Below are 24,207 nucleotides of genomic sequence, written 5' to 3'. Positions count from 1 at the left end.
AGAATGACGGTCTGTGTTGTAGGATGGTTGGCACTGTGATTCCTGTGATCCCGTGATGACACATAAGTAGCAGTGGGTCAGCACTGCCTTTGGGGGACTCAAATGAGTCATCTGTGTCCCGTGGGGCCTGTCCTCCTGTGTCATGCCGCACATGTAATTTCCTCTTCTGTTACTGGGCAAGGACCATGGGGTCAGACAGAGCTGGAAAAAACCTTTGAGGTTGCTTAGTGCAGTGGTATTCAATTTTTTTTTTTTTTTTGAGAGAGCTCAGAGCCCTGTCTGTCCATTTTCAATGCTTTCCCCCCAAGATGGCCTCATAGACACATTGACAAAAATACAAGGCCCCTGAGAACCCACGCAACGACAATGATTGATATTTTTTTAAAAAATTAAAATATACTTGGCATCCTAAAACATGGTATAAAGTAATAATGCACGTTGATTTGATATCTTTATGTATTGTAATATAATTGTCATTATAGCAATAATTTGCACCTCTATCATGTCACATAATTATCAATTCTTTTTAGTGGTTAGAATAATTAAGATAAAATCTTCTAGCAGGTTTGGTGATTATCATACAGTGTTGTCTATATCCCAGAAAACTATTGGCATCATCCACGCCCGCCCACCCATCTCATGTTCACACGGGGAAACTGAAGAGCAGAGAGAGGGGTGACCTCACCCCCCACCCCCAGATCTCTGAGACTTTGAAAGGTTCCTGTCCCAGATGCCCAGATGACTCTGGCTCCTTCTTCAGATCTCAGCACACATACCTTTGTCTGGATTTTTTTTCTGAATACTAGACCCCCCACCCCACTGTCCAGTGTTAGATGCCCTGTTAAACCTTTTTATAGAACCTTGTATTTACTCTCCTAAGAACAAACCATACTGTAATGAATGATTGCTGTATCTTTGCCTATGTGTATGTGTGTATGCATTTTTCCTGCCAGGTATAGCTCCTTGAGGGTTGGGGTCCCTACTCTTTTCTCCATATTTTGCACTGGGCTGTGCCCAGAGCTGCTGCAAACACATTAATGTTGATGGAGAAAGGATTCCAGCTTCTTGATTTAAGTCTCATACCCCCCCCCTTTTTTTTTCAATATACCTTTGTGAAGAGGCCAGCCCATTTCCTGTTCCCGGAAAGAATCAAATTGTGGTGTGATTATAGACTCGATGTCTCTTCTTCCGCCATATCTTTTGGAGAAGCGTGCAATATATTTCTGTGATGAACCAAAAATCTGCTTCACATGATATTGATAGATCTTTGCATTTGTCACACCGGGATGGACTGCTGCAATCGACTTTGTATGAATGCAGAATAACAAGCTACATCCATCACAGGGCCCGATTGAAATGACAACGCAGATGTCTACAGTTTATTGAGTTCTTAGTGTGTCAATGACTCTATACATTTAGCCTATGAGGCAGGCATTGTCATCCCCATTTTACAGGCATAAGACCTAAGGTTTTGGAAGCTTGTGTAATGCACACTGCGTGTAAGCTGGACTGCCTTGCCCATCTTGATGCCTGGGGCCTGAGCCCTGTGCCTTCCAAGAAGAGAATAACGAGGATAGGCTTATTTAGACCAACAGCTGAAAGGCAGCTACATAAATACTTTCTAAGTATCTGAAGGATTTTGGGTGGGGGAGAATTTGCCATTTAGTTGAGAAAAGAGCAGTGCGTGGACCCATCCCATATAAGCATCGGAATGGGACCTGCTAAGAGTCGCCCAACACAGCAGCATGGCTGTGCCAAGGGCCAGAGTCTCTGCTGTGAGGCAGAGCATCAGGGCGAACCTGATGAATGATGGGGTGAGGGAGAGGAAGGGAACCGGGACAGGAAGAATCACAGACTCCCATTATGTCATGCTGCGTTCAACTTGGCACATTGTTCCTCCCCCACCTTGGCTCAAAGTTCAGACGTCCCTGCCAAATATTTCTATCGTTTGCACAAGTACATAAAATATTGTTAGGGTTTAAGCGGAAAGGATACTGATTCTCCCCCCCGTGCTCCCCTTCCTTGCCCCCTAGGTCAGACTCCTCTGGAGCCGGGTGGGCAGACCTGGACTGGCCAGATGGGAGCATGTGTAGTTCTACTTCTTGCCATGTGGTGGTGCTGTTCTTTTAGTTATCTTGGCTGCAGCAGTGGAATATTTATTTTCAGTGAGTAATTTGTTTATCAGGAGGTTATTTTAATCTAATTTTGGCCATATTTGCTATTCCACACTATCTGTACTTCCCAGCGTTAGCAGCTTGCATGTCTTGAAGGAAATTAGCTGAAGATGGTCTCAGAGGCATTTGCTCAGCCATTATTTAAGGGAGCTGGGAGGAGGCAGGGTGAGTGGAACCCTGGGTTGGAAAAGCCTCTGGAATTTGTTTCTCCCCAGTGATGTGAGCATGATTGAGCAGGACTTATGGAGGGCAGGGAGCAGCCCCAGCAGCTTTTTTGAGGGCTGCCTCTGGAGAGCAGCAGCGAATCTTGCTGTTCCCTTTCCCCATCTCCCTCACACCCTCACACCCTCCTGACAACCTCTCTCTTCCTTGCTTTTGCGGCCAAGGCCAAAGGCACCACTTAAGGGAAATGCCTGTCTGCCTTCCCACGGCCGGCAAGCATCCCTTATCCACTTAATAATATGCTTCTTGAATTGTTTACTGCTGCTCCTGCAGGACGTAGGAAGCAGGGTGGGGTGTGGAAAGAGAATGGGCTGGGACCTGCTAAGAGTTGCCCAACACAGCAGCATGTCAGTGCAAAGGGCCAGAGTACCTTCAAGGAACAGTGATCATGGCTATTGATTACAGAGCTCTGGCACTTACTAGGCACCTTCCATGCCCATTTTACATACAAGGGACGTATTAGTGAGAGAGGTTCATGAATTTTCCCAAGGTCCCCAACAAGGTCAGCAGAGGGCTAGGATTTGAACTCCGTTATGACTGTCTCTAAAACAGAAAGCCTTGGGGTGCCTGGGTGGCCTGGTCAGTTAAACGTCTGCCTTCGGCTCAGGTCATGATCCCAGGGTCCTAGGATCGAGCCCCGCATCGGGCTCCCCTGCTTGTGTTCCTCTCTCGCTGTCTCTCTCTCTGTGTCAAATAAATAAATAGAATCTTTAAAAGAATAAAACAGAAAACCTTTATCTTTCAAAGCTGCTCTGTGCCCTCCACAAGAAACTGGGGAAACCTAGACTCTGCCTTTTGATGCCCTGTGTGCTCTTAAATTACTTTTTCATCGTTGCACTTGATTTCAGCTCAGCTCTGCAAAAATGGGAGGGCTCCACAAGATGAGTAGTTTGAGAACGACTTAGAAGAAGATCCCCTCCCCCCAAAATTGAGGAAATGACACATCTTCAGCAGATAAAATAGAAGCAGAAAGGGGAGGTCCTGATGAATGATGGCCTGGTCTCTCCCTTGCTACCCACTCTTTCCCTGGCTTGCTTTATTTATTTATTTGTTTGTTTATAATTGAAGTGTAGTTGCCATACATTCTTCTCTTGATTTCTGACGTACGACATAGTGATTCCACAATTCTGTACGTCATGCAGTACTCGCCGTGATGAGGATAGTCTGTCCCCATCTGTCACCATCCAACATCATTACTATATTATTGGTCATATTCCCTACACTCTGCTTTTTATCCCCTTGACTGACTTATTGGAAAACTCCCTTCCGTGGCTCTTGATTGCCTCCCAAGAAACTTCCATGGAAGGTCCTCAGGGCTTAAAGGAATCAAGTTTGAAAACTTCTGAAATAATTATTCGCAGGACACTCTCAGAGCTCAGTCTGTTGTCTGAGATTGTAGTTTAAAGATGTGTGGACATGCCCTTCAGGGAGTTTGAAGACTCTGCTCATTTTTACTATGTGGTTGTCCTGGAGGAACTTTGAAGGCTCTTGGGATTAAGAGACTTAATTAAACAACTGAACCCGGTCTCATTAAATGGGGGAGTTTGAGCAGCCCCCGGTGGAGATGATCATGGTTAGTCGTGTGGGCAGGAAGATGGTGAACCACCCTCCCAAGACAGCCAGGCCGTTCAGGGTACCAGCACTGCATCCAACGGATGTGCACGTGGTGTTGAGTTTTTCCTGCTGGACACAAAAGTGTTGGCTACATAAAATCTTGGAACTGGTCCCAGTTCTTACACCATGCAGGGTCCTGTCTTACAAGAGGTGATCTTGGACTCAGGCGGTCATGTAAAACTAGTTCTGTATCCAGAGCCTTCTCTCTGGCTTGATGATCTGCCTGAAGGTTCTTCCTCTGAAGGCCTCCTCGGGGAGGCTCAGGGTCATGTATGAAGGGTGTTTATTTGCTCAAAGCTCAAACCTCTTACTATCTGAGGGGATAAGACCTGGTGGAGAACAGTGTTTGCCCTGTGGTCTCAAAGCTGGCTCTCAGGAGACTGTGGATTCCATTCTGAGCCTCTCGAGGTGCATTGCTTAGTGACTGTGCTGGAACCATCTCATCGGTAAGGCAGGAAACACGATACCCTCCAAGGAGACCTAGATTTAAATAAGGTGCTGGACATGTAGTGGGGGGAATATAACACTAGACCTTAGTAAATCTCTGTAAAGATCATTTCTCACTTTCCTATCACCACCATTTTGGAAAATCCTGGGAGTTTCAGGAATTGGTCCCATAAAAGCATAAAGCTTGTTGCAATGTAAATTCATCTTACATCTCCCTGAGTGTCCAAATGATGCATCGCTGTTTTCAGCCTCCGTTCCCTCTAGAAGCTGTTTGTTGAATGCAGCATCACTGAATGAACTGGCCTGTTCAGTTGACCCACATACCCTCATTTCCTTTCCAGTCTAGGGAATCAGGGGTTAACATTCAGGATTGCTGAGCTCTCAGTGTTTCAGATTTTAGAACTTGTATCATCCTGGCGTAATGAATGACTGGCTATGGATCAACAAAGATAGAGTATCGCAGAGATCTAAAGAGATAGACAAAAAGATAAACATTTCCCCGCTCTGAAGGGGCACGGGGGCTCCTTCACCACATTCAGGATTGACTGCACAATTACTCGTTTATGCCGAGGTGTGAGTCAGGTGCTTCCTACAGACGTCTGGTATTAGCAGTTTACAAAGCACCTTTTCATGTATGATCCCATTTAATCTTCACGGTCGTCTTGCAAGACAGATAAATATTTAACTGTAGTATAACAGTGGTTCTCAACGGGAGTTTTGTCCCAGAGGGGCCGTTTAGCGAGGTCTGAAGATGGTTTTGGTGGCCATGTCTGCGGGGTTGGGGCTCTTGGGGCATCTCTGGGGGGCAGAGGCCAGGATATTGCTGAACCTTCTCCAGTGCACAGAACAGCCCCCCCCCCCCCCCCCATCGCCAGGGAAGAATACTGTCCAGCCCCAGAAGGCAGTAGTGCAAGGTTGAGAAACTGTTCTGTAGGGAAAACATTGGGGCCCAATGAGTTTGACTTACTTGCCCAAGATTTCGTATCTTTTTTTTTTTTAATTAATTAATAAGTAAAATTTGGCCTAGTCGAAATCCTGTGCAGAGGCACCACGCAAACACGGATGACAATGAGGCTGCTCTGGTGGCAACAGGAGTTTGAGACCCCATTTTCCCTCTCCCTTAGCCCCTCCCCCAGCCTTAGGGGTGCACAGCAACCACTGCCCTACCCCCCCACCCCCACCATGAGACCCAGAGAACACCAGACCCTGTCCTGGCATCCCCAGACTTTTGGGTTTCTCTGCAGCAATTGCTTTTTTTTTTTTTTTTTGAATAGGGGGTGATAACAGCCTCCTTGTGGTGCTTCAGCAAGGTGTTGGACCGTGGAGGCAGCTGGAGGTGTAGAGGCCACTTAGGAGGCTACTGTGGACACAGTCTTCGTGGTAGGAGAGAGGACCCGATTGGATCACGGGGGACGGGGAGTCAGGTTGCAACCAGCGAGCACAAGGTTCAGGTCCTGTGATTTTATAGTGACGCGCTGCTCAGGCTCCCCGCCTTCCTCCAGCGCCCCCTCCTGGCCCGGAGGCGTACTGCCGCAAAGCCTGTTGCACCATGTTTGCAGGGCTTGGCAGGTGCGTTTTCCCCCACAGTCTGTTCCCAGCCAGAAGCAGGGGATGCCGACAGACTGATAGCTCTCCTATCAGTCCACGGGGAAAGGCAGTGGGGAAGGCCTCAGCTTTCTTCTTCCTGGTGTTAATCCTGGCTTTCTTTGTCAAGTGTCATCGGATAAGTTGGCAGTGGAAAGACAGTCAAACCAGGAAGGTTTTCTGCAGGGACCCAGAGGGGACAGTGTCTTGTCTTGGGCCTCCCAAGTACTTCTTTCCCTACTGAAGTGTAGACTCAAAATAAAACTCCGGATGGACAGGAAAACTGGAAACATTTAGGTTTAGACAAAGATGATCATTCCTGAGGGCTTTCTTGCAGAGATGCCATAAACAAAGGAGAGTGAAGGCACATATCAGCATGATGTACCCCCTCCACTTTTGCTGAACCTGCCATGATGAATGTGCAAGTGGTGGAGGTCATGCATTCTGATCCCTGCCCTCCTTTCCAGTAATCCCCTACTGTTCTCTCTCAACTTTTTCACCTGGATTTAGCTGCAGACTCTTTATTTGTACTCACCAACTTTGGGCTTTTCCACTTGCTGGTGCTCTCAGGATTTCTGAAATTTGCTGCCACAAGAGCTCTGTTTCTTGATTTCTTCCTGTCTTTCAGGTTCAGTACTAATATCCTCTCCTCAAAGGGTCTTCCCTGGCCACTCAGTCTAGAGTAGTTGTCCCCTGGTCATTCTACCATTGCCGTTTGAAAATTATTTTTAAGATTTATTTATTTATTTCAGAGAGTGAGAGACAGAGAACGAAGAAGAGCGTGCGTGTGAGCTGGGGGAGGAGCAGAGGGAGAGAGACTCTCAAGTGACTTGCCACTGAGCGTAGAGCCCAATGTGGGGCTCAATCCTGGGGCCCTGAGATTTAAGATCTGAGCCAAAACCGAGAGTCAGATGCTTTACTGACTGAGCCCCCAAGCGCCACATCTACCATTACTGTTTTATTAGCAACATAGCACTTGTCACTCTCTGAAATCACCTATATTTTCTTTGCACTACTTGGATCTGTGGCTCTTCAGCTCTGCCCCTGCCCCCCACCACTCCCTGCCATGGGAAACAAGCCCCTTAATAGAAGAGACATGGTCTATCTCATCCCTTGCTGTAGGACTCCTGTGCCTATGCCTGGCCCATGCTGGCACACAGTACTTGCCAAGTGTTTGTTGAACGAATGAATGGTGGTGCCTTGGGTTTTGGGTGAATGAGCATGGTTTTAGTTGACAGTTTACCGAGTGCCTCACCACTGCAGGATCTGGCTTTCAGGACAAAATGCCTCTGTATGTTTGCCAATGCACAGCAAACCTCTCAAGTGATAACCCCTTGCAGAGAACAAATTTCAGATAGATTTCAAACTAATTGAAAAATTAATCATAGTTCCTCAAATCTAAGCTGTCATTGACTGTAAGATGCACCACTTTTTATGTGCCATGGAGTGAAAAAAACGCTGCCAGCTGTAATTGAAACACCGTTTTTGGTAAGAGGCACTTAATTTTGGAAATGCTAACCTGGGGAAAAAACACAAGCCTCGGAATGGATAAAGTGCAGGATGTGATTGATCCTTCTCGTGGGATGCCGAGTACTGAACTGGAGGAGTTTGGTGTCCAGAGTGTGTCCGTGATGGTGGTGCACCCCCTCCTCTAGCATCACAGCCCGATGCCCTTCCTTAGACTTGGTTCCCACTGAGGGCCCGCGGGAGAGGCAGGTATGAAATCCGAGGATTTCCTCAGAGTGGTACCACATAGGAATGCCTATGGTTTGGGAATGTCTCTGTGAAGAGGTATTAGAAGGAACTGGTGATTAACGCACAAAAGCAGTAGAAGACTCTAGATTTAAAACTGCTGCGAAGGACATTCTCTAACGCTTTCTATTTCTGGGACTCATGAAAAGCCTCTTTCCTTTTTTTAAAGGCAGATTTGCCTGAAACTAAAATTTACTAACAGTCAAGTTTCCTGAATACACAGCTCTTCTACAAAGAGGGAAAAAAATGGATATACCTGTAAGTTAATTCAGTGTCATTATTCTTATTTGGGCTAATGATAATCGAGTAGAACTTCCAGGATCAGTGACATTAAGATTAGTTATGCCTCAGTACATGGATGGCGGCTCCTCCTTTGTGAGAGAGCCATGGCTGCAGCTGCCTGGGAGGGGGGGAGCCAGGAAGAGCTGCCTCAGTCTCTCCTTCCCAGCAGCACCACTCATGTCTGGTCCTGACTTCTGGGCTGGCCTCGTTGAATCAAGGGCTGAGTGACAGGAAGACTCCAAACTTCTCCTCCCGTGACCTGAGGAACTATGTGCCACGTCCTGGGGCCTTTAAAATCTTGTCAAATCTCCAATTAAAAATCAACTCTGTCCCTAATTTGGGGGATTGTGGGGGGGACAGAGAAGATGGAGGGGAGGGTTGGGTGGAGGGGCTGAGCCAAAGTGACATCAGCAGAAAGCCAGGTGTCCCCTCAGACACCTTAGGCTTCAGGTGTTCAAATGGCTTTATCTCCAGTAGCCTTTCAGAAACCTTCCTCAGGAAGTTGGTTATTCTGGTCATAGGTAAAAGGCTTCTTCTGGGCACACAAAAAAGTGTAAACTGTCATCGCTTCATCATCAAAAGCTTTGGGAGTAACAGTCTGGGGTGTAAGCTTTGGAGGCAGATGGGGAGTCCCATTGGAATCTGGAGAGGTCATTTGTAAGCTCTAAGGGCTTCGGGAAGTTTTCTGACTCCTCTCCGCCTCTACACCTTCATCTGTAAAAGGAGGACAGTCGTGCTTATCTCAAAGCATTTTCATGAAATAAATGAGATAATCATTTAAAATGATTAGCCCAGTACTGAGCACATAGAAAACATTCAGTAAATAAATACTCGGTAATTGTAACTGGTGTTATTATGGGAGAGTAGGCAGCCTGTTGTTCATATAATATGATTTATAAGTCTTGGTAAAAGCCTGCTTTGTCCAGAAATATCTTCTAAATTGACTCCCTGAAAAGACTACAAAAGTAATATGTTGCAAGGGCAAGCGTATTAGCTGTCAGTACCTCGAGTTTTAATAATGTCTCAAAGGTGGCGTTCTCAGGGGGTTATTACGGAGGGGGAGTGCCGTGTCCAAAGTGGGTCTCTCAGTGTGGATTCCTGACAGAGATCAGGCAGTGTTTGTGATGGAATTGCTCGGGGTTGAGGGACACAGTGCAGAGAGGGTTTGGAAGCAAACCTTGCTGAGTAAATGGGAGTTTGATCAGCCCAGCACAGTGGTCTTCTGTTCTGAGAAGGGGCCACTATCCTGAAAAGGACTAGCTGAATTGTTAGTAGTTTGTATGAATGGGATTTTCCTGAAGTTCCTGAAAGAAGCGGTAAGGCTATTTAATTTCCCTAGACAAGGACTCCCTGAGATGGTAATGTCAGAGTCCTCTGTGCGACTGAAGATGACTTTGTTCTCAAGAGTGATGGGAACCGGGAGTCCTCGTGTTAATTCCTGGTCAGCTCTGCCTTATCCAAGGCAAGGGTGCGCTCATCACCTCTAGAACATTATCAGTTAAGAGGATCTTAGCACACTAACCTGTCTGCTAGAAAAGCGCTGCGTAATGGGACCCAACTGAGGTAACTTTTGCCAGAGAGGGGAACAGTAAGAGTCTACAGTTTGGGCTTTTCTGCATGCACCCCTGGGATAAAGTGAGCTGTGACCCTCAGGATGTCTGGATGGGGGTGTCTAAGGACAGATGGGCAGCAAAGTAAAGCTGGTGGGATATTCTGGGGGGAGAAGTCATTACGTAGAGATTGAAGAAACTCGGTATATTTTATTTATTTAGGAACTTTCCCTTGGGCAGTTGTCACTGGTCAAAGCTATGTGACGTTTGATGTCATCCTTATGGGGAAGGGGATTATCATTCACGGAGCACCTGTCCTGTGCCCGGTTTTATGCTATGCACTCATTCCCTATAATAGACTTGGGAGGCTGATGTTGTAATTAATCTTTTTTCATCTTGCTTTAGTCTTTGCAGATGATGGCAATCTAGTTCAGACTGGCTAATCAGCTTAAGGAGGGTTACACAGCTAGGAACTGGTAGGACTCAGATTCACAGCAACAGCTCCGTGACTCTGGAGCTCCTGTTCTTGATGAGGCTGCCACAAAGAATATGTTCACACCTTTGACCCTTTGGCATTTTATTGTCTAACAATAGAGGGGACATTGGAATAATAAATGGATTTTGCTTCTGTTGTTAATGACAGTCCCAGCAGGCAACCGGTGTTGAACGCCGATTATGTGCCCGGCATTGAGCTATCAACATTATATATATTATCTCATTTAATGTTCTCAACAGCTCCCGAGGAAGGGATATTATTAGTTTTGTCATTCAGATAAAGACTTAGTGATAGGATCGTGAACCCATATGTCCCAGGCCACACAGCTAGAAAGCGGTGGAGCTCCCGGCCAGGTACGAGGAGTCCCAGAAGTCCCCGTTGACAGCAGGCCCAGCAGGGCCATGGAGGGTGTGTGTGGGACTACGGGAAGGATGAGTTTAGAGTCTGCACTAACTTGTCTGTCTTGTTGGAGAGCCTTTGGTGTTCTTTTGTTCAGCTCATTGTTCTGCTGCACATGCCTACTCGGCCTCTGTGAAGCCATTGCTTCACCCTCAACGGGCTGATGAAATCCCCAGATATGGAAAATGAAGAGCAGAGAGGAAATTTCCTTTGGTTTTGCCAAGGGGCAGTGGCAGAGGAGTGGGCCACTGGCAGGTGTAATAATCTGGGCCACAGAGCATTTCTCCACTAGCCCGTTGTGGGGAAGAGTCTGCCCCGGGAGAAATTCCATCTTTGAGTCTTGAAGGTGTCTAGACTTTCCTCTTTAAAAGACAAACATCTTTGTAGAGATGATCTGGATCTCAAATGCCTTCGGGGGTAGTAGGCAGGTGATTCACTTTGGAAGGGGACGGGGTAAGGCTGAAAAAGGTGAGCTGGTTGCTATGGCAACCTGGGGACCACTGGCCCTGCCCACAGGCATTTACAACATGGCGCGTCCAACAGTCTACGGACCTGTCAAAAGGTAGCATTTTTTTACCCCTCCTGATTAGCAGAGTTCATCGTAGAGAACGTGGGGATTAAGGACTACAGAAAAGCCTAAATCAAATCTGAAAGGTCTAAAGCAAATAGAGTCCTCACTCTCTTCCTGCCCCTTAAGTCCTAGTGCCATCTTGGCAGAGTCCCCTCTAGTTATTCATTGTTTTCTTTTTCGCTGAGTGTGAAAATCTGCTGCATCAGTGGGGTCTACACTAAAGAAAAACAAAGCGAAACAAAACCACATTTGAACCTCAGAGAAGTAATACCTGGGGATGAAAATAAGGATCTCACTGGGTCAAATTTGAGACTGATAATTAGCTACAAGGAAGACCTGGTTCAGGAGGATGCGATCTGGAGAGGCCGAGGCAGGAGGCTATGGAAGGATGGGTTGGAGGGAAGGTCAAGGTTGCGTCCGTGGATTTGCCAAAGGAAAGCTGGCCAGAGAGGACCGTCAGCAGGATGGAGAGCGGGCACTGAGGGTAGCCATGCGAGGAGATGGGATGCGGAGGGAGATGTAAACTCAGCGCCTCTGTCTGCCCCTCCTACCCACATCCGCCTACTAGTTAAGATCAACCAATCTGCTTGAGAAATCAAAAAATAAAGTATGGAGCAGGAATTTCCAAGAAAAATTGGAAGAATTGGAAGAATTCTTAGCAAGAATCCCTTTATATATAAACAGACTTCAGGGTGGCTGGTCGGGTTTTGAAGAGGGTCGGGGGACCTGGAGCCCTCTCCTGCTCCAGATCCTGAGCTCACCCAAAACCTTTTCTCCTGGCTCCTTGACCACCCTCGGAGAAGTGTCGTTTCTCTCTCAAATCGTCTGGAACTCCCGCACGTCGCTGATCTCGGTGACCCTCGTTTCCTTCTTTGTTTCTCCTCCACATTTATCCCCTCAGTTTGCTGAATCTCCTCTTGTAGGGTCTCGGTGGCGCACTGACTCGTGCAAGATTCGGTGAGGCAGTCTGAGAGAAAGACTGACGGACGTAGGGATGGTGGGCGAAGGGGGGGTAGCCCTTTTAGATGTTAGTAAACATGGCCGCTTGCGGAGGATTAACAGGAAATCATGAATAAAATCATTAGGATTTAATAATGACTTTTTCTCTGAGACAATTAAAGATTTTTTTCATTATCCACCCCCAAAGAGAGTGGGGGATGAAGGTCATTAAGGTAACATGTTTTTAGTCTCCTACTCTTAAAACAGGTACAAGACAAACCTCTCCCTCCCCTCAGGACCTCTGTGCACTGTTTTTTTTTTTTTTTTTTTTCCTATTCTGGCATTTTTCCAGCAGGCAATACTCTAATACCTCCTACTTAATCCCCAATTTTCTTTTAAACATCAGATATTGGATAGGCTGGAACCTCATTTAAGCAGTGAAGGACTCTGGCGCTCTGTGGCTGGGACCAGCCAACGAGAGAAATATTTTTGATGCAAAAGAATAATTCAGTAAAGGAGGTAATGAAGGAGATTTAAACCTTTCACAAACACATCAGTGGGCAAATAAAGCTCATTACTCTCAGTTCAGGGTCATGGCTGAATGAAATGTAAAAGTGGGGGAAAAAAAAAACACCCAACAGTACAAATGGGTCAAAAATCTCCGTGGGGCTCAGCCAAGCCTGACAATTTAGAATTTGACAAACCTGCAGAAAAAAAAAATTCCTTTAATATGAGAAAACCCCTCTGGAATAAAGCACTGAATTTTTATGTTATTTTTTCACTTATGTGCACTTACACGGTCTTAGGGAAAAATCTGACTTTGAGCTGAAATTTTGCTTCTCCAATTACAGCTCAGGGGATCTCTCTCACACACATTCTCGGCCAGAGGCCTTATGTTGTCTCATAAGCTGGCGTGAAGGGTTTGGGTAATGGAGAAATGTAGTAGTGAGAGCAGAGCTGTAAGAGTTGGGCATTCATGGTGACAGTCTGTCTGTTACAGTCCTGCGATATGCCTGGCCTGCAGGCGCAGAGGTGACCAGCCACCTGCTGGAGAGTTCCGGACTCTGACATGTTTGTCCACTGAGCCTGTAGCCCGGCCGAGGAGGTTATGCTGGAAACGAGCATGTGTTAAGTGCTGAGAGAGGTCTCTTGGACCATTCTTCCCTCTGTGTGTCCTCAAAGAGCATTTAAAGCACATCTTGGGAAAATCTGGGTATTGTGCACTTATCCCGCAGGATGTGTGTCTCATGGGAGGGCTCCACCAGGAGCCTTCAGTTACCAAGAAAAACTGTGGTAGTGAAGATGTGAAGGGAACCAGGAAAGCCCTCTGTTACATTTCCCCATCAGATGGAAGAAAGCCCCATACCACATCCCCGCCGGGGAGACTTCCAAGCACCGTCCAAACATTGTCAGGGTCCCGTTTTCCCAGTACCACAAGGAATCCGCTTTCTTGTTGGGTAGCCTCGACTATGAGAAATTCCTCCTGGGGCGGAGCCAGACCTTGATTCTCCAGAATCTGACTTCCATGCTCTCAGGGAAACATGCAGCACATCTGTGGCACACAACAGCCTTGCAGCCACGTTGTCTCATTCAGTGACTTCTTCCCAAGCCAGGTCTGGTGATTTACTCAGCTCAGTGACTGTACCCTAAGTCTGCTGAGATTTAGCAAGGAGGAATGGAAGTCTGGTAGAAAGGTTTCTCTGTGTCTCTCTCTCTCGCTCATTCTTTCAACCTTGCCTTCCAACACATTTTTTTTCTGAACTTTTCAAGGGCAAATTACAGGTGTTCACATACTCCGATTGTGAATTTCCTAAACATAAGGATTTTCTTTTCCATAAGCACAGTTTATCAGAACTTAATATATGCTGATATAATACTATTAGTGAATTTATAGACTTCATTCAGATTTTACCGACTGTTTGACTAATGCCTTTTGTAGCCAAGGACAAAATTGTTTTCTGACCCAGGATCTAAATTGCAATGCTGTATTGTACTTACATGTTATATAAATCCTTTAGCTCTCCCCTCCCCTCCCCTCCCCTCTCTCCTTCCCCTCCTTTTTTTTTTTTTTTTTCTTTTTGCCTTACCTTGACATCTTTGAAGTGTATCAGTCAGATGACTGGTAGCATGCCCCTCATTTTGGGTTTGCTGATTTTCCTTATGGTTAAATTCTGGCCGTGCCTTTTGGCCATGAAGACCATAGAGGTGATGCCGTGTCCTTCTCCGTGCAATGCACAAGGTGATGTTCACTTTGATCACTTGAGTAAGGTGGCATCTGCCAGTTTTCTCCAGTGGAAAGTTATTAGTATCCGTTTACGATAAGTGTCTCGCGGGAGGTGCGCCGGACATGCCCAGACGGGTGCGGCCGGGGGAGCCCGCGATTGACATCCCTTTTCCACTGGTTTCAGAGTCCAACAGCCGCAGGGCCGTGAACAGAGGCTACGTTGCCAGCTTGCTCAGGCTGCATCTGGACTGGCACCACCGGGACGCCGCCAATGCCTACGTGCGGATCCGCCGGGCGCTGCTGCTCTGCCTCAGGCACATTGCCAACCTCCGGTCTGGCAGGGAGGCCTTCCTGGCAGCCCAGGGCATGGAGATCCTCTTCAGCTCCGCCCAGGTAATGAGCCCTTGGGGTCACCTCTGCAGGTGGGTGACACCTGGATGGTTCCCGAGGAACACAGCTGTTGAGACTCTCAGTACCTCTCTTGCTGCCTGCTGTGGGCAGAGGCTCTGGATTCAGACCCTCATCTGCTTGTTCACTCCTGCGAGGGTGGATTCATTCATTCCATTACGTGTGTATTGGCTGCGCTGTGCAGTGCGGTGGTCAGGAGTGTCCCCGGCCCTCGCGCTTGATGCTTGTGCAACTTTGAGACCCTCTGGGTCTCAGCTTTCCTCTTTTTTGAAAAGAGGAAAATACTAAAGCCTGGCTTGCGGCATGGCCTGACTACATTAACGTAGAGATGTGTTGGATTTAATGGAGTGCTGGCCGCGACTTGACTGGTTTAGGAGCGTGAGCGGTTGCTGGAATTACTAGCACTGTGGAATCTGGAGGTGACTGCGACAAGCAAGACTCACGATCTTGTGGGGTAAACATTCTAGCAGGAGAGCCAGATACGAAGGAGGCAACCATTCAACGAGGAGGGTCATTTCATATTGCTCCCTGACATCAGTTAAGTCAGGCCATCCTCGGTGACTCCCCCAGGTGGAGGGAGCATTTGTTCTGCGGGAGGAGCGGAGTGTTCTCTGAGCAGGTGCCACCAAGCTGAGACCTGAATTATTGGAAAAGCCGGTCCTGCCAGGTTCGAGAGGAACAGCATCCCAGGCAGAGGGGAGCACCTGCACGGGCTGGGGCTGCTCTGTACCCCAGTGGGATTTGTAGTCTCTGGTTTCCTGGATTTCAGCCCTTACAACAGTCCTTAAATGCACTTGCTTAGGACTAATTTAAACATCACAGTGCGAGGCTACATGCGCCCTCTCTGTGGAGGAGGAGAAGGCTTCCCGAATATCCCTCATCTGCTCATTCCTCTTCGCTGGGGCTAGGGGCCAGCAGCCCTGCTGGATGCACGTGGAGGCATGGAGCTCCCTGCTGTCTGCCCCTTACCTCCTCTTCTCTGCACCCCCTTCCCAGGTCTCCTCAGTCCTCTCAGGACACGCTCCCCTTTTTCTGTACCTGCACACATCCGAGGCAGGGAAGCACTTGAGAGTGCTGTCTTCCCACCGTGGCATCTGCAGATTTTTCTATTAAAACAGCATCCCCCTCTCCGCTGCGTCTGGACGACAACATCGTCCTGGCCTGCAGACTAGTACCTGCCTTCCTGTGTGCTGTCACCCATGGGCTTCTCTCCATCAGTGTGGCTTTCGCAGCCTCTCTGTCATGAACGAGCTGCACGGAACCTTCCTTTTCTCTGGACGAAGCTGTGCTTGGAATGTCTCCAAGTGTCACCGTACTTTGTAAGCCGTGTCCCCCCAAATCTCTAGTGAGACACCCCCGCCGCCCCCCCTGCTGATGCCTAGCAACCCCCGATGCCAGCTCCTGTGCTCTAGCCAAGTCCTCTGCCTCCTTTGGCTCTTTCTCTGCTCTGGATCAGGAGGAATTAAACGGGCAGGAAAGGAAGAAGACGGCCCCGAAGTGCGCGTCTGTGAGAGGGAGGGGTGCAGAGCGCAGCGAGAGACGCACAGACACGAAAGGGCCCATGAGCCGGGAAGCAGGGTGTACGTAAGATCTGTCTATCTGCGTCAGGCTTGATCTTTCTCCTGGTGCCGTAGACTACTGTCTGGGTCCCCCAAACCCATGTGCTGAATCCCTGCTGCCCAAAGTGATGGCATGGGGGAGGTGGGGCCTCTGGAAGGGGTGAGATCCTGAGGGTGCAGCCCCCGGGAATGGGACGTGTGCTCTTATTAAGAGAGGCCTCCGACAGCTCCCTGGTCCTCACTGCCTGTGAGAACTCGGCCATCTCCACCAGAAGGCAGGTTCTCCCCAGACGGGGAACCTGCTGGTGCCTAAACCTAGACCTCAGCCTCCAGAGCCGCCTGAAACAAGTGTGGACTGTTTCCAGCCCTGGGTCTGTGGTGTCCTTCCAGGGCAGAGCGGACTGAGACAGCAGCACCCTGCCCCACAGCCCTCGCTCTTTGGCTGATCTTAATCCGTCCTGTTCATCCCTGGAAACCATGACCACATCTCCAGCAGTTCTGAGTGAGCTCTGAGCCTTTCTAGGCAATCGTCACAGCCAAGGGTGGCGGGAGGAACCCGGGAGTCTCCTGGGGCTGCTGGAACGGAGCACCACAATCCAGAGTTCATTCTCTCCCAGGCCTGGGGGCTGGAGTCCCAAAGCAAGGTGGCAGCAGGACTGGTTCCTTCTGGGGCCATGGAGGGGGGATCCTGCCTCAGGCTCTCTGGTAGGTCCTGCTCACAGATTCTGCGGGTGCTTCTCAGCCTGTTGGAGCGGCCCCTCATCTCTGCCTCCAGCTTCACAGGACGTTCTCCCTGGGTGCAAGTCTGAGTCCAAATGCCCCTTTTTGCAAGGACCCCAGTCCTATGGGAGTAGAGCCCACCCTAATGGCCTCCCTTTAATTTTTTTCCTTTCATCTTTTGTTTTTTTATTTAAATTCCAGTTAGTTAGCATACAGTGTAATACTGGTTTCAGGTGCACCATGTAGTGTTTCCACATCTCCACATGTCACCTGGTGCTTGTCACTCCTTAATCCCCGTCACCTGTTTCCCCTCCCCCACCCACCTCTCCTCCGGTGACAAGCAGTGAGTTCTCTACGGTTAGGAGTCTGGTTCTGCAAACAGAATTTTATTTTATTTTATTTATTTTAAAAGATTTTATTTATTGGGGCGCCTGGGTGGCTCAGTGGGTTAAGCCGCTGCCTTCGGCTCAGGTCATGATCTCAGGGTCCTGGGATCGAGTCCCGCATCGGGTTCTCTGCTCAGCAGGGAGCCTGCTTCCCTTCCTCTCTCTCTGCCTGCCTCTCTGCCTACTTGTGATCTCGCTCTGTCAAATAAATAAATAAAATCTTTAAAAAAAAAATAAAAGATTTTATTTATTTAGAAAGAGAGAGAGAATCTCAAGCTAACTCCACGCTGAGTATAGAGCCCAGTGTGGAGCTCAGTGCAGGGGCTCGATCTCAGGACCCTGAGATCATGACCTGAGTGGAAATCAAGAGTCGGACCCTTCACCCACTGAGCCACCCCTGCACCCAGGCAAGCAGGATTTTACAAGCAGTTCTCGGCAGGTCAGTGAAGACCTCGGCTGTTCAGTAAATGAATTCACAGCAAGCTCCCAGCCTCCAGTTTCTTACAGGAGTGGACACAGGATACGAGCAGAGGCCGAACCAGGCCTGTGTGCCAGGTTGCTCTAGCCTGTGGGGCCTCTGCATCCGGGCTGTGTGCCATAAGCCCAGCACTGCTGTAGCTGTACTGATTTGAGCTGCCCATCAGTCCTCTGCGTTCTGCCAGGGAAGGGACTGCGGTCCTTGGATGGCCAACAGGGGAACCTGGGATCTAGTCTATGTCATCGTGGTGGCTGTTTGCAAATTACAATGATGCTGCCGCTTGTGTGCCCATAATAGCCAAAGATGAGGAAGACAGAATGAGAGGGACGAGGAGGAGAGGGAAGGGGAGGGGGGGAGGAGAGGGGGAAGAAGAAGAGGAGGGCAGAACTTTCTAGACCATGAAAAGAAATTCTGATTTTATTTCTATCAGGTTTGAAGCAGGGGAGTGACATGATACAATGTATGCTTTTTGTTTTTTTTAAATTGTGATAAAATCTGTACGACATAAAGTTGGCCATCTTGGCCATTTTCAAGCGTACAGTTTGGTTGTATCAAGTGCACCCACACTGTTGTGTAACCCATCTCCAGAATTCTTTTCATCTTGCAGAACCAAAACTCTATACCCATTAAACTGATTGATGACCTTGAAGGACCATTCCGGCTGCCGTTTGGACAGGAGGGCATCCGGGGGCACGGAAAGAAGGAGGGGGGCGGGGGTTAGCTCAGGCAGAGATGCAGACGGCGTTGGCTCGTCGGGAGGAGAACTGGAACTTACATCAAGGCTTTCTGGATTTTTCCACTAAAGTGTCTCATTTTCTTATTGTGAAAGTTATTACCAGGGCTCTGTGCTGAGTAGCAGTGGCCTTCTGGGATCTCCTTTTGCATTCTTAGGAGATTTTAGGAGCTTCGTGCTGCCTGTTGACATCCTGCTAGCGACCATGTACTGTGCAGTATTGGACAGGCACTTTGCCTATTTTAACTCTAATTCACACACCTCCTTATGACAGAAGTTCTGTTAATATCTCTGCTCTACAGACGAGGGAAGTGTAGCGCAGAGCGGGTGTAGCAGCTTGCCAGGGTGATGCTGTTCGTGGTCATGGGCCGGGACTTGAATTCAGGTGGTCTTGCTCCAGGATTTGAGCCGAGTGCTATACAGCGACCCCCCACCCCCTGCCTGCCAAGACCCCCAGTGGATGCCTGAAACTGGAGAGTACCAAAGCCATATCCACTCTGTTTTTTTCCTGTGCAATCATGCCTGTGATAAAATTAATTTATAAATTAAGCACAGCAAGAGATTAGCACCAGCAACAATTATAACATTGAACAATTACAGCAATATGCTATTATAAAAATTGTGAGGATATGGTCCCTCCCTCTTGAGATACCTTTCTGTGCTGTCCTCATCCTTCTCGGGATGATATGAGATGATAAACTGCCCACGTGGTGGGATGAAGTGAGGCACTGGGACGTAGCGTGAGGCGGTCGACCTTCTGATGATACTGCAGAAAGAGCTCGTCTGCTTCCAGACTGGGCTTGACCACCTCGGCCACCTCAGATCTGGGAATCACAGGACCGTGATAAGGAGCTACTTTCCTCTCGCTTGCCCTCATCTCGCAGAAGTAGTGTATTTATTATTCCAAAGCTGATCCAGAGATGTTACGTGTGAATTGAATATGGTAAGCGCTGTCATGTTTCATCATCTTTTCCAAGTAGCAGATGTATTATTGGAAGTGATGGGGAATGTGAGCCAGAAATTTTCACCTTTGCCCCCAATTCTGAGACAGTTGTTCTCAGGGATCCTGTTTCTTGGGGTCTTGTCATCTTTGATGCAGAGCCGCCCAAGTGCCATCCCTGGGGTAGCAGGAGGCTGACAGCGAGGCCCCCTTAAATTTTGCATCCAGAGTGCCTCCCGTGGGCCACCTCCCGCCCAGCCCTGGGGGCCGGAAGTACCTGTTTCTTAACACTAGGGAAACCTTGGCAGGTGACTATGGAAGCAAGCATGATTTTAAAATTCATAAAAGTTTTCCGCAGACTGTGTTTACTACACTGTTTGCTACCAACCTGATTTAGGCAGTCATTCACTAAAATCCTAATACCTTGGTTCTGTTGATTTTAATACCTTGTGTATCCCCCATATTCATGGTGTGGCCCCGCCTATCAGGACAGGTGAACTTGCCTCTGTCCTTCCTCTCACTGGCCACCTGCACCATCCCATGCAAAGCAAAACACAGCATTATTGCCACATTCATCAATAATGGTACCAGTGACAATCACAGACACAACTGACTTCCAAAAGTTTTGACAGTTCCCTGGCTTGTTCCTGGCTCCGTGCTTCCTAAGAATAAAGCTCAGAACCTGACCCGTGATGAACCACCACCCTTCCTCTCTCCCTCCCCCAGACTCAGTTCTCGCTTTTTCCAATAACAGTACTTTTCACAAAGCACTAGACACCATTTGACCAGTCTCAGGGGTGAGGTAGCCTTGACTGATTCCTTTTCCATGGAGAATGTTTCCTGCTGTGGGTTCAGGACACCAGATGGGAACCATTTGAGCACACAGAAGGGGAAATAGCATTCTTGATTGTGTTAAAACATTCCTGGTTTGAATGTTGGGCTAACTGGTTTTTGCTTTTGTTCTTGTTTTTTTAATCATTTGGATAGTTTGAATTCATGGCTAAAAGTTTGTTAAATTTTTTTCTCCTTTTTTTTTTTTTTTTTTTTTAAATGTGGAGCTGCCTGTAATGTGGGCCTGGAGATACCATAGTGTGGCGTCATCACAGCCCCTCTCCCCAGGACAAGTGCTCAGCATCCTCCCTGTCTCCTACTATGACTCGTTGGCCCTAGAGCTCACTCGGAACCCCTGGGAATAGCAGATTAGAAGCTCACACTTGGCAACTTTCTGCACAAACTCAGTAGACAAAGCATTTACTAAGAGCCTGAAGAAAATGGCCTAGTTTTGCCAAAGAGTTACCGACTTACTCCCAGCCCTCTCTCTCAATTTAGTAAACTTGTTTTTGCATTTTTCAAAGTGTCTGAAAAGAAGGGTCTTGTCAGGTTCCATCAGTATCAAAATGTTACATCTGCAAACCCAATTTTCCTTTGCTTTGGGTAGGTACCAAGAGGGCTCAACACCGTGGGCTTTGAGAACAGGCATGTTATTTAATTTAGGTGCTTGGGATTTACTTAGTCTTTTTTTCTGATTTCATATTTTATCTTTTTCCTTTATGGTTTTCTATTCAGGTAATAGCTGAAAGAGAAGAGTAAGCCTTCCATCAATTTGGCTACTCATTCTCTAATTTAGGCAGTAATTCACAATGACACCATGATGGCTGAAGGAAGTTCCTCACCCCGCCCCTTTCCTGGGCTCTCCTGGATAATGTCTTCCCTTAGCCACAGCATCCCCTGAAAGACCTTTGAGTCTATTTTTGGACTTAATTCCTTCCAATCACATATGAGCTGTGAAAAAGAAAGAAAAATGTTTCAGATGATGCCCTGGGCCAAAGCAGATTCTACATTAGACGGAATTCTGCTTTAGAACGTTCCAGGTAGACCTTCTCTGTGAAGGACGTTTGCTGTCCACATGTGTAAGCCATGACTGGAACTACCGATCTAACAAGGGCACCCTGAGTAAGGGGTTGGCATCTGATAGGGTCTTCTCTTTGTTCAGAACTGCCTGGACGACAAACACTTGGAGCCCGTCATCTCCATCATGATTCAGATCCTGAGGCAGTGTTACCCAAGGAGCCCGCTTCCCTTGGTCACATCCAGCAGCGCGTATGCCTTCCCGGTCCCGGGGAGCATCCCCCCTGAGCCTCCGTGTGCTCTAACTGAAGGTAAAGCCAGTGGGTGATGATGAGCTTTCCGGCCAGTCTTGCAGGTTGGCAGTATTTCAGAGGGACCTAGATGAAAGTAGCATCAGTGCTTTTGCAGGCTAACCATAAATTTCCAAGAAGCTAATTAGAGAAATGTATGAAAAAAGCAAGCTTTCCATAGACGGAATGAACAGATACTAAGATCACTTATTTTCTTCTTAATTATTAACTATAGCCACTTTGCCCGGTGGCTGTTGAATGCCTGTACAGTCATCTCAGCTAATTAAAAAAAAAAAAAAAGTATATCCTCGGTCCCATGATTGAGGCTCTCTACTGTACTGACTCGCTCTGGAATTAATTTGCCTTAAGGACGAACTTGAAATAAAGCTTTGGCTAGTTACAAGCCCATGCTAGTCACATTACATGCTTGAAAGTAGGATTATTTAATCTCCGTGAAGAATTTGCTGTCGAAAGATTCTAATGCCTTTCAACCCTGCCCTCCTTTCACGGAACAGAGTTCCCTTGGCATCCTCTTGCCACAATGGCCCTGGACGCTTTCTGTGGTCTTTTGTTGTAACTAAGTCCTTTCTTATCAAAATTAGGGAGTCAGTCAAGGTGCTGAATTACAGCGAATTTTGCCTGTATGTGATCTTTAAACTTTGGCGATGTTGTTTGCATAAATAGTTGTAAGTTGGGCAGGGCAACCCAGAATGGTGTTCATGTGTCGTTTTTTTGTTTTCTGTTTTTTTCTTTTAAAGAGTTTATTTATTTATTTGAGAGAGAGAGAGAGAGAGAGAGAGAGAGAGCAGAAGAGCTGAGAAGGTCAGAGGGAGAAGCAGGCTCCCCATGGAGCCAGGAGTGCAATGTGGGACTTGATCCTGGGAGTCTAGGATCATGACCTGAGCCGAAGGCAGTTAGTTGCCCAGCCAACTGAGCCACCCAGGTGCCCTGTTCATGTGTTCTTTTATACTGCGCTCGCTCTGCCTTCGACATGGGGCAGTTTAGACTTCATGGGATGGTGATTCCCTGTGCCTCTGTGTGTATGATTTGCACGTGCCAGTAAGTGTCAGGGTGTTGGGGGACAGTGCCCTTGATAATGAGAAAAAGGAGAACTAGCCACTGTGTGGTGAGAACCCAGATCCGAGGCACAGGGAAAGCTGCAACCATTTTCTGTCTCTTTCTCCATGCAGAGGATTTTGAAGATGATGCTGACGAAGAAGTGGATCAAGATTCAGACTCCGAAGATACGAAAGAGCAAGTAAGTACAGCAGCCCTCACTTCCAGGGCTCTCCATATTCACGTGGTCCAGAGGGAAACACGCCTCTCTGTGTCCAGCTAAGACCAGTGTAACTTGTAAGGAGACACTTCTGTACTTCCACACCAATGCCTGGCACACAGTGGTGCTCAATAAATGACAGCTACGATTGTCGACTTCCACCCTGGTAGGTCCCGAGCAATGTCTCGTTGTAAAGTTGGAGGCCCTCCATTACCGAGGCTCTAATGTCCTGTCAGGATGAGCCTCTCTGTAGACCCTTCTGGTTGGTTTATGTAATCTTGCGAATGGCATCCGGGCAGAGACCATGGAAACATTTCCTAGCAAATTCTCTCTGGTCGATCTGTGCTTGGATCTCCTGTGGTGTTGACTTCCATTCACCGCCCAGTCTGTGTGAACTGTGCTCACTCGGGTATGGGATGTGTACGCGGGCCAGCAGGGAGGGGCTCTTTGGTCCCTGTCCCATGATGACCCATGGTATGTAGAGCAGAGGTTAGCAAACTTTCTGTAAAAGATCAGACAAGGTTAGTCTAGGCTTTGTGGACCTCTAGTCTCGGCCATAATTGCTCTGTGTCACTGTGATCGCACAGAAGCAACTGCAGACAGTAGGTAAGTGGCTGGGCACAGCTGGATTCCAGTAAAACTGTTCTTGATGAGAAACACGCCATGGGACATAGTCCACTGACTGCACTTCTAGAAAAGGACTTTTGTCATTTCGCTGGAGAATTCTTTGCCATGGGGGATCATCCTGTGCATTGTGGGATGGTTGGCAAGGCCCTCGGCTTCTCCTCACCAGATACTGGGAGCACCTACCCTTGGCTCCTCCCTCCCCTGAAAGTCATGAACCAAAAATGTCTCCAGGAATTGCTGAGTGTCCTTTGGTGGGGGGAGCAATGTCACTGTCCCAGAATAATGACAATGTGTCTCTGAGTTAGAATTCTGCTTCTGTTTCTGTTGGCGGAGATGGATGTGGACCAGCTCTTTCAAATGAGAGCCCCTTAAATTTGTCATCTGCAAAATAAAACTGAGAAGTAGATGCTACTTTTTATAACACTCCTGGAGATGAAACCTGAATTAAAAAAAAAAAAAAAAAGGTCTATGGTCTGTTTATTTGCCTGTCATTGTCCATCCATCCATCCATCCACCAACCCACCTCCTCTTTTCCTTCCCTTCCCTCCTACCTCCCTACCTATCTAGAGAGTTCTCTGGAGTTGAGAGTTCTCTATCATAAGATGGTAGCTGCAGACTTGTAGAGGCTATGGCTCAGTCTCTAGGTTAAGACTGTAGGTTAAGAGCACTCAGTCTCTAGGTTAAGACT

General features: G+C 47.8%; 1 protein-coding gene across 1 annotated transcript in view; it reads left to right on the top strand.

Annotated features, from left to right (window-relative positions):
- AGBL1 (AGBL carboxypeptidase 1) overlaps window positions 1–24,207 on the top strand; it is a 661,016-nt gene that overhangs the window by 63,544 nt on the left and 573,265 nt on the right. Inside the window, exons 5-7 of the mRNA XM_059418473.1 lie at window positions 14,439–14,647; window positions 21,472–21,637; window positions 22,807–22,874. Of these exons, the coding sequence (XP_059274456.1) occupies window positions 14,439–14,647; window positions 21,472–21,637; window positions 22,807–22,874 (443 nt within the window). The remainder of the gene's footprint in view (window positions 1–14,438; window positions 14,648–21,471; window positions 21,638–22,806; window positions 22,875–24,207) is intronic.

The sequence above is a fragment of the Mustela nigripes genome, chromosome 13 (genome assembly GCF_022355385.1).
Source record: "Mustela nigripes isolate SB6536 chromosome 13, MUSNIG.SB6536, whole genome shotgun sequence".
NCBI lineage: Eukaryota > Metazoa > Chordata > Mammalia > Carnivora > Mustelidae > Mustela > Mustela nigripes.
This window is presented reverse-complemented; position numbering and strand designations above follow the sequence as displayed.